Source organism: Gavia stellata, chromosome 4, assembly GCF_030936135.1.
Source record: "Gavia stellata isolate bGavSte3 chromosome 4, bGavSte3.hap2, whole genome shotgun sequence".
NCBI classification, from domain to species: domain Eukaryota; kingdom Metazoa; phylum Chordata; class Aves; order Gaviiformes; family Gaviidae; genus Gavia; species Gavia stellata.
Genome location: NC_082597.1, coordinates 56547436 through 56557096, shown reverse-complemented (window position 1 = coordinate 56557096; position 9661 = coordinate 56547436). Strand labels below are relative to the sequence as shown.

The 9661-nt window shown below is 56.6% G+C and overlaps 1 protein-coding gene across 1 annotated transcript; it reads right to left on the bottom strand.

The window, feature by feature from the left end:
- Positions 1-445: 445 nt before the first annotated feature.
- On the bottom strand, positions 446-3876 carry CHADL (chondroadherin like). Its single transcript, XM_059816176.1, has 4 exons — positions 3640-3876; positions 1888-3549; positions 1020-1186; positions 446-662 (listed from the first exon to the last, which is right to left on the bottom strand). The coding sequence occupies exons 1-4, from the start codon at positions 3796-3798 to the stop codon at positions 446-448; spliced, it is 2205 nt and encodes a 734-aa protein (XP_059672159.1). The 5' UTR covers positions 3799-3876.
- Positions 3877-9661: the final 5785 nt, after the last annotated feature.

Genomic DNA, 9661 nt, shown 5'->3' with positions numbered 1-9661 from the left:
TTTAAGTTTTCTGTTCGAAGATTTGAGCCAGTGCAGGATCTTGGTTGGTGCTGTTTGCAGTCCCGCTCAGGGCTCTTTAATCATTTCTGAAGCTGTGAAAGCACAGCGCTCTTAAAAACAAAACAACCTTTGTGGATTCCAGCTTTTCTGCATGGCTGAAGTGAACCTTGGGAAGAAAAAGCAAGTATTTGGCTTTGTTGTTCAAGTCATCAAAGCTCGTTGCAAACACTGTGGAAGCTTTTTGCACTAGTTCTTTCTAGGGTAATGTGCCTCTGTGTCCTGCAAAAACAAACCCCGTATCTTTGGCAAATTGGCATTGCTCTGGTGGCACCAGGCTCTCTCCTTTGCACCTTGTGCAATATCCATGGTGCCATGATGGGGACAAATCCAGCAAAACTGCTCTCACCAGACTGTAGGTACGGCCCTGTTGTATCCTGCACGTTTCCTAAGCTCTGCTCTTCTTGAAGCCTCTGGCTGGTGATTTTCCCCATCTCTTTTTCTTGCTGGGCTTGCTTGAAGCCTTGGTCTTGTCAGGACTGGGTCCCCCAGCCCCCCAGCCGGGGCAGGTTTGGAAAGTGGGGGAAAGCTTTACCTTCAGCCCCCAGGCTTCTGCAGGGGACCCACAGGTGGCCCCTACGCGGAGGTTGAGTTTGTCAATCCACCTGGAAATATGGCAGGAGATCAGGGAAAGGAACAGGATGGGGCAAAGGGAGGGGTGAAACTCTGTGCCTGTGAGTGGGTGCGGGTCCCCTCAAAGCCAGGCCAGGTTGCTCAGGGCCTTGCCTGGGGGAGCTGTGAATATCTGAGTATCTGCCCACCCTAGCTTGTGGCTGCTTTCCCTACACCAGGAAGGCTCAGGCTACTTCCATCCTTGCACATAGGCATGTGCTCCATCTCACCACGGTGGGAGAAGATGTGAAATGGTCAGCATGCCATGGGTTCATGCCTCTGGCACAGCAGGGTCCAGCTGTCCCCCAGGTTGTCCCCTGGGGCTGTGCCCCCCCCCTCACAGCACCCACCTGCGCAGGGGAAGGAGCTGGCAGTCGCAGTGGAAAGGCACGTCCCTCAAGTTGAGGATCTCCAGCCCTGTGAAGTTGCTCATGTCGGGGATGTTGCTCATTTTGTTGCTCTCCAGGTAGAGGCTTCTGATCTTGGGACCGAGGCCAGCAAAAGCCCTGGGGGAAATCTGCAATGAAGGAAGAGTGAGTCAGGGGGATCCTGATGGGGGGGGGGGGGGGGGGGGCAAATCTCTGCCCCTGCACTGCTAATCAGCTTGGGGGCCTGAGAGCCTGTCCTGAACCTGGCAGGCCCATGAAAGAGCTGCACATGTGCTTGGGGACTGTTAATTAACCAGATCCAGTCACATTTTGGGACTCACTAGACCCTGCTCAGTCTTCCTGGAAAGAAGGTAACACACAGGAGGTCTTAGAGCGATCTCTGGGTGCTGTTAACAGTAGATGGTCCTTATGAGAGTGGTGCTGACACCGCTTTCTTTAAAGGATGGAGGAATTCAGGGTAATAACAGTGAAAAGTCCCACAGGACAGCTTGTAGTAAGAGCAGGAGAGATATGGTCAGGGCTGGGGAAGGGGGTGGTTTGGGGAATGGTCTGGACCCCACTGAAACTGGATGTCTTTAAGAACCAGGGTAAGTGAGCCTGTCCTGGGGAAGCTGGGGGACAGGCTGGAGCGAGACAACACTCCAGCTAAGCCCAAGGAAGCCTCTCCTCTAGGCCAGGCTATGGAGCATCTCCTGAAGCCTTGGGAGTTTGGGACATCTGTTCAGATGCCCCTGTGGGGGCCACCAGCCCTGGGTGCTGGAACGAGATGGGACCTATGGCTGTTGCCCTGCACTACCCCCACCCCTCGGGGGTCCCCAACCATGCGCACCCACTCCAGGCCCATGTTGTCCAGGTAGAGGTGCTGCAGGCTGGAGGCCACCGGCAGGAAGGCACTGTCCCCCACGCGCTTGATGGGGTTTTGGGACAGCTTCAGCTCGCTCAGGGCAGGCAGCCCCCACAGGGCCGCTGTGGGCACCTCCGCCAGGCAGTTTCCCTCCAGGTGCAGCTTCTCCAGCATCTTGGCAGGAGCCAGGGCAGCGGGGGCGATGCGCCTGATGGCATTCCCGGTGAGGTAGAGCCAGCGCAGCCCCCTGGCCCCGGCCAGGTCACCCTTCACCAGCTCCCCAATGGTGTTGTGCTGCAGGTGGAGGGAGATAAGGTTGGGCAGGAGCTGGAAGGCAACCGCGGGCAGGCGGGTGAAGGCGTTGCGGTCCAGGTCGAGGTAGGCCAGCCGTGGGGCCCCCTTAAAGGCAGCAGGTGCCAAGGTAGAGAGGCGGTTGTCGGTGAGGTAGAGGTAGACCAAGCTCTCCAGACCCCGCAGCGCCCCAGGGCGCAGCACCCCAATGCTGCAGCTCTGCAGGTGGAGGGACACCAGCTCCTTCAGGCCAGGGAAGGCACCCGGCGGCACTGTCCCAAAGGTGTTTCGGCGCAGGTCGAGGAGGTGAGTGTCCCCGGGGAAGCCCTGGGGAATCTCCCGCAGGTCCCTGTTCTCGCAGGACCCGTGCCGGAAATCGGGGGAGCAGGTGCACTCCTGGGGGCACTGCCTGCTGCCAGCCGTGCTCGGCTGCTCTGATGGCACAGCAGGGCTGGGGGGCTGCTGGGGGTGGCCGCATCTCATCTCAGGGGCCCTCAGGGAGTCAAGGGGCCGGCCGCGCAGGGCAGGGGGTGCGGCACAGGCCCCCTCCACCTGCACCCGCGCCCTCGCCAGCCAGTCGTGGAAGGGGCGCAGGAGGCAGGAGCAGAGCAGGGGGTTCCCAGCCAGGCTAACCCTCGCCAGCGCCCCAGCCCCAGCCAGGGGTGGCAGCCCCCGCAGCTGGTTTTTGCGGAGGTCCAGTGTGCGCAGCTCAGGGCTGCGGGCAAAGGCATTGGGAGCCATGTCTTGGAGAGCAGCATGGTCCAGGGAAAGGTGCTTCAGGGAGGCCATGGCCAGGGCCTCCTCGGCCATGTAGGTGATGGGGTTATAGCCCAGGTCCAGCCGAGTAACCCCGTCCAGCCTGGCCAGGGACTCGCCAGGTAGAGCCTGCAGCTCATTGTGGTCCAGGCTCAGCCTGCGCAGGGCAGGCAGGGCAGCAAAGGCCTCACTGCCCAGCACGTGGAGGGCGTTGTGGGACAGCCGGAGCCACCTGAGGACCTGCAGACCCTGGAAGACCATGTCCGGGAGGTAGACCAAGGCATTCGCCCTCAGGTCGAGGACAGTAAGGGATCCCAGATGGCCAAAAGCACCTGGCTGGATCTCCTCAATGCGATTCCCCTCCAGGATGAGCTGCTGGAGGGAGGACAGCCCATCCAGGGACTCCTGATAGAGGAGGGCTATGCCATTGGAGGCCAGGTTCAGGTAGACCAGCCTCCCCAGCCCCCGGAAAGCTCCTTCCTCCAGCCTCTCCACCTTGCAGCGCCGCAGGTCCAAGTGCGTGAGGTATGGAGTGGCGAGGAAGGCTCCCACCGAGATGACTGTGAAGCTGTTGCCCCAAAGGTCCAGTTTTTTGGTGAGCTGTCGGTCACACAAATAAATGCTGAGTTACTCCAGGGCTTACATCCACACCTCCTCTTCCCCCCATCTCCCGCCGGCCCCTTTACCCACCTGTGGGATGGTGCCGGGGATGGCCGTCAGGTTCCCGTTGAGGCAGAGGACATGGGCGCGGAGGTTGTCGCAGACACAGGATGTGGGACAGCGGGCAGCAGCCATCCCCCGCAGGGCCAGGGCCACCATGAGCAGGAGGAGTCCCCAGGACAGCCTCATGGCAGCGAGGACCTGCGGCCAGGGAGAGATGGCAGTGAGGCCAGGAGAGCGGCCAGGCTCCCATGCATTCCCAAACAGCATCGCCTACCAGCACCCAGTGCTATGGGGGCTGTTGCTGTGACCTAATGGGGCAGGTCTCACCGTCTCTTGCTCTCGTACTGTGATTTTACCAGTTATAAACGAGGAAGAGAGTTGAAGAAGGAGAAAAGAAATATTTAGCATGAAAAGTGAAGGTCACAGATAGCAGGTCTGCACTTGGAAAGAGCTTTTTACCCTGGTTATCTAAACTCCCTGAGGAAGGTTTGGGAGGACTTGGGAGGGGCTCAACAGTAGCCCGGGGTCACTTGTGGGGAACTGGCTTGGAGCAGACACCTCCTTCTTTTTCTTCTTATATCACTAGCATAAAATTGTCTTGGTCTGTACAGAGTATCAATATTCCTCCTACAACTGAGGCTTGATTTTTGGTAAGACAAGCAGGTATAGCTATCCACAGGCTGTGATCACGCTGGCTTTCTGAGCTGCCACCTTTCTTTAAATAGCAAATGTCCCATCTCCACCACCCTGGCCACCTCCCACCTCACCGCTCTGCACCTCCCACCCTGCACGCTCCCTCCACACACACCACCCCCCACCCTGCCAAGCTATTCATAGCAGTTTTTGGAATAGATCTCCACTGTTCAGCTGCAGGAAGGACAAGTTGGTTTTGGCCAGGTAGGAGTGAGTCCCTGGGGTGGAGGTGCCGGAGAGGGGCCAAGGGTGGGACGAGCACAGAGGGGGTGGTGGAGCTGCAGATATGGCCAATACACCCCCAGCTAAACTCTGGGAAGCAGCAGCAGTGGGGTCTGCAAGGCTCAAACCCGCGGTGCCCATCCCCTTGTCCACTGTGGCTCATCATCCCCCATGGTCCTACGCCCGCTCTCTGCCATCCTGCCGCCGCCACAGCCAGCCCTGCCTCAGCCCCACACACACTGGGGTCACCTCCCCCCCCACCCCCAGCCACCAGCAAGTGCCACCAAACGATGCTCCCAGCTCAGCCCCCCATCCTGCGCCTGGGCACCACTACATGCCAGGCACCATCCTGCCACCCCCTCCCAGACACCCGGGGGCTGGGGGGTACCTGCTCCTCCGGAGGCAGCACAAAAAAGAGGGGAAAGTGTCCCCTGCCCCGTCCAGTGGCTGCCACACTCCTGCACTGGTGTTTGCTCTCCTCGCGGACGCAAGAGCTGAATGGGCCCCGTTGTGTTGCTTTCCCAGCAGCGCTCGCCAGACGGATCCAGGAACGCGGGAGGAGGAGAAGGAGGAGGGGGGGAGGAAGGGTAGAGCACCCCTGGAGAGAGGGCAGTGACCCAGACATCGCCTCCCCCTCACCTCGCAGGGGGCTGGGAGCACCGGCGCTGGGGAGCCAAAGGCTGGCGTGTCGCAGAGCCAGCCTGGCCAGAGCCCGTCTGGGATTTGCACTCACTGTTTCCCGGGCTCTGCCTTTCTTTCCTTTCCTGCCTGTGTAAGTCACAGCGGCTACAGAGCTGCAGTGCAAAAAGGTGACATCCAGCCAAAATTGCCGACAGCAGCAGTAAGCCTGAGCAAAACGGAAGAGGCAGCTGGGAAGCCGGGCTGCGAGGCTGTGCCACATTTACAGGTCCAACACCACCCCCGCCGCCCCACCACCCCCTCCCACAAGTTCTCCTAATTTTTCTTCTCTGCTTGTTTTCCTCCCCAACTGTCATTTCCCTTTTTCAGCTCTGCATTTCGCTCTCCCAGGGAACACTAGCAGATCTGCAGCGCAACGAAAACCTGGAAGGTTTGATACTAATGTCTCTCTCTCCCCGCCCCTTCAAGTCCTTCCCCTATTCAGCAATCATCTCAGCTACCAGAACCAGTATGTCCCAACCTGATGCCACTTATGAGCGATGGACATGCTGGCCAGGGTCTGCGAGCCTCCCCACAGCTGGATGGCCAAAGCCTCCTCAGACACAGCCTCAGGCTGGCAGCCCCTCTGTCCTCGCAAGCTCCCAGGGGTGCTTAGTGCTCCTGCAACATGGAACGAGCGCCTAACCGCACCGATGCGGGGTGGGGGGGCAGCTCAGAGGCACTGGCTCTGATGCTCGACCTCGCTCTGCTGTGCAAGGAGGACCTTGGGGGCTGTAGGTCTAGAGGGGATGAGCCTGTCCCATGCTGGCAGGAGTCGCCCTGGGGTGCTTGCTGCGTGCACCAGACCACCAAGACCTGTTTCAGGTTTGTGGCTGGCTGATCCCCCTACATCTGGTGCCAAGTTTGGGGCAAGCTGAGGAGCAGCCCCAAAAATGAAGCAGCCGGGAGGCAGGTGTTTGCATTCGCTCCCAACAGATGATCTCCACCTCTGCCCTCCACTTTCTCCTGTCTCCTGCAGCCATTCTCCCTGCACACAACAGGAGGAAGCCCCCGGCTCAGGCTCGACTCCCTCATGGGCTGCACTGCAGCCGGGAGGAGGAAAGCACCTACAGCTCTGCGCTGAGCTGGCCCAAGTCATGTTCAAGGATGGGTGATGATGCTCCCATTAGGATACTGCATGCTGGGGAGGGGGTGTGTGGGGTGTGACATAGTGGCATCAAGATGTGGGGAGGTGGGCTGATTGTTATAAAATATCTTAGAACACAAAACCAAAAAGAAGTGAAAAGAATGTAAAGGGCACATGGTATTAGACAAAAGAAGTGGAAAGAATGTAAATATACACATACAGCATTAGACATTTAAAGATAGAAACTGTCTCCTCTAGTCATCAGTAAAGATTAACACAAGGACGAACTCTAGGAAAATAAAAGAGAGGGCCAAAATAGTATCCTGAGGTGAACTTAGCTAATTAGAATAGAAAAATCCTAGCCCATTTTTATGTGTATTATATGTAAATAAGTTAGAGCATGTGCAAATGTTTTATGTTGTTTAGAGTCAGCAATTTTTACAACCAACCATTATGAAGTATGCTAATTAATTGTGTGATACAAGCTGTGCTATTAAGACAAGGAGGTGTGCTGGCTGTGTTAGATGCCTAGCACTCGTATCTGCAGATTTGTAATAAACTGGATATCTCAACTCTGTGTGTAGTGATTGGCTTTTTGCGCACCAGGTGAAGAACCCGGATTTGGGACAACAGGATGGGCACTGGGAAATGCCTGCGACCCAGAGGGTTTTGTCCCACCTGCTAGTCTTGAGCAGGGGGTTCCTGGGGATCCCTGCTCCCGGCACAGGGCCAGCAACCCTAAAGCCAAGCGATATTTGCGCCTCAGCACAGCCCCATGCCCTCTGCCTGGGCCCAAGCACTGCTGTGATCCCCGAAGCAGGGGTGAGCTGATGCTGGGCTGGGGGGGTGAGCCAGCAGCAACCCCATGGCTCTGCTGGCAGCAGGAGGAAAGCAGGGCTTTGCTTGGGAACGTGAGTGGGGCCTCGAGGACAGCCAGGTGAAGATGGGCCCTCATGCCCCCCGAGCTGCTCCCACTCTGTCTAGCAGTGCTTCGTCAGCTGCCCCAACGCCAGCCTGTCCTCACTGCCCACTGGCATCCACCCTGTGCCACCACCGAGCTGGCCATGCAGCATCACCTCTTTCCTGCACTGAGGGCTGGCTTCTTCTCGGATCTGCCAGACATCACTGCCTTCCGCCTGGGGTGCAGCAGGGTGGAGGAGGTCCAGCCTGGGGCTTCTGGGGACCTGGGGGACCGTGACCACCTCCACCTGAACTACCACCCCCCACCCCGCTGCTGGCCACCCTGCACTTCAGCGCAACCCTATCCGCCAGCTGACATGGAACCACCCACCACAGCCACCACCACCCCCACCGCCTCCCCAACCCCTGCATGGCTGACTGCACGGGCAGTGACACCTCCCTGCTGTTGGCCTGGGCTCTGACAGGGGACCACAGGGAGGTCGAGGTGCGGTACCAGGTGCCAAGCACAGACTAACACGTCTGCCCTTTCCCCAGCCTCCCCACAGGCTTGTAGTTTGTTCATTTACCTAGCAATGATCTTGCCCTCTTTGGCATCTACTGAGGCTACAGGGAGGCAGCCAGACTTGGGTCTCTCTGGTGGGGCACGGGACATGAGGGCAGCACACTTGAACTTCCACTTGGTGAGGTTTAAGCCACCTCTGCCAGGCCAGATACTTTTGCTTTCCTTTAAAGAAAATGTTTCACCTTTGCCCGCAAGGAGCCCAGTCCCATTACTACCACTACAGGGATTCAGGGCTCATAGATGCCCCCAAAACTGCCCCATGGGGACAGAGCTCTTCGCCCCACTGCTTTGCTGGACTAATAAGTTCAAATTAAAGATATTTCCAACAACTGTGATGCTTTTGGGGTGAGACTGTTGCACAAAACAGGCTGAAGCAGCCCTGGAATGACCCCACATTCCTCCAGGGCATCACTGGGAAACAGTCATCCTCTAGGAGCAACTTCTAATGGAAACTGGAGTTAGCAATTCCCATCCTCCTTTTCTTTTTTTTTCCCCCTAACCCTGAGGCATAAGCCAATTTTAAGGGAATTCTGACTCCATGTCCTACCTAGAAGCGAATCCATCTTCTGCAGAGACTGTCACTTCTACCTTCCCACACCCCTTTTTCTTATAGACATCTAATCTTGACACCAACTACCAGGTCCAGGAAATGTTTGCTCTTGAAAGAAACTTGGGTATCAACATCTCACACTTTGCTACTATGGCTTGGCTACTGAAAGCTTTCTGCACAGGTTCTCCCCACGACCTGGCCCACAGGCCTTCGTGCAAGCAGTGGCATCCCTCTGATGTTTGCAGGCTCTGTCTGACAGCCTTGCACACACAACATGCTCCATGGGACCCATTGCAGATGTCCTCCTGTAGAGATTAACCCCTTGGCTTGGTCTCCACATCTCTGTTCTGCATCACTTTCTCCACTACCCTCCTGCAGGGCAGAGGGGCCTGAACAGCAGCAAGACGCCAGGGAGCTCCAAGGAAGGCTATGCTAGTTTCAAGACTTACAGAAAATACAGGTTCTTTTATGACTTGATTTTGCCCTCAAGCTCCTGGCAAAACTTAACAGATTTGCTTTTGCAACAGACAGCTAAAGGAATGGGACGGGATGAGGTGATGGAGGCAGGGCTGGGCCTGCAGTGATTGAAGCTCCTTCTGTAGGTGCAGGTACCTTCACTTCAGTTTACCAATTTGGACACAGAAGTTCCAGCTTCAGTCACAGAACCTGGGAGAAAATGCATTTTGCTCTTAGCCTTAGGGCAGCCTTTTTTTAATGAGGAGACACTGCTCTTACACGAAGGCAAGAACCTCCCCTGCCAGAGCAATGACAGACACTGCTTTCCTGAGCCTGCTGGATCAAAGCCACACAAAACTGCCCACAGCCACCCCAATTTCACCAGTGGTTACCTTGAACAGGCCCACAATCCAGAGGAATTTAAGCAGAGTGCATGCAAGTAAGCCTTGCACGTACCACACACTTTATTTCAATCCAGTGCCCCAAGCCTTTTTTTCTCTCCCTGCTGCCAGCACACCCTGTGAGTTAACACCAGCTTTTCCTCCATTCAGGCCAAGCATGTGCACCCTGCTAGCTGTGGTACACATTGCCTCTCACAACAAAGGGACAGCTAACTCCATTTCCTTGACTTCTTCCTGGCACTGGCCCTATTTATACTGCATGTTGATTGTAAGGTTGGGTAAGGGAAGATAAGATAGTCTCCTTCAACTGAGAACAGAGAGTGAAGGAACAACTCTTTGCTACCTGAAGACAAAGAGATGTGTTGAGTCTCAGAGGCTTGAAAGAAAAGGGAGTAGGACCAGCCTGTGAGCTTGTGGGCTCAGGAGTGGTACAGGTAGGTGCCACAAACATGTGTAGACACATCAACAATCCTCCATAC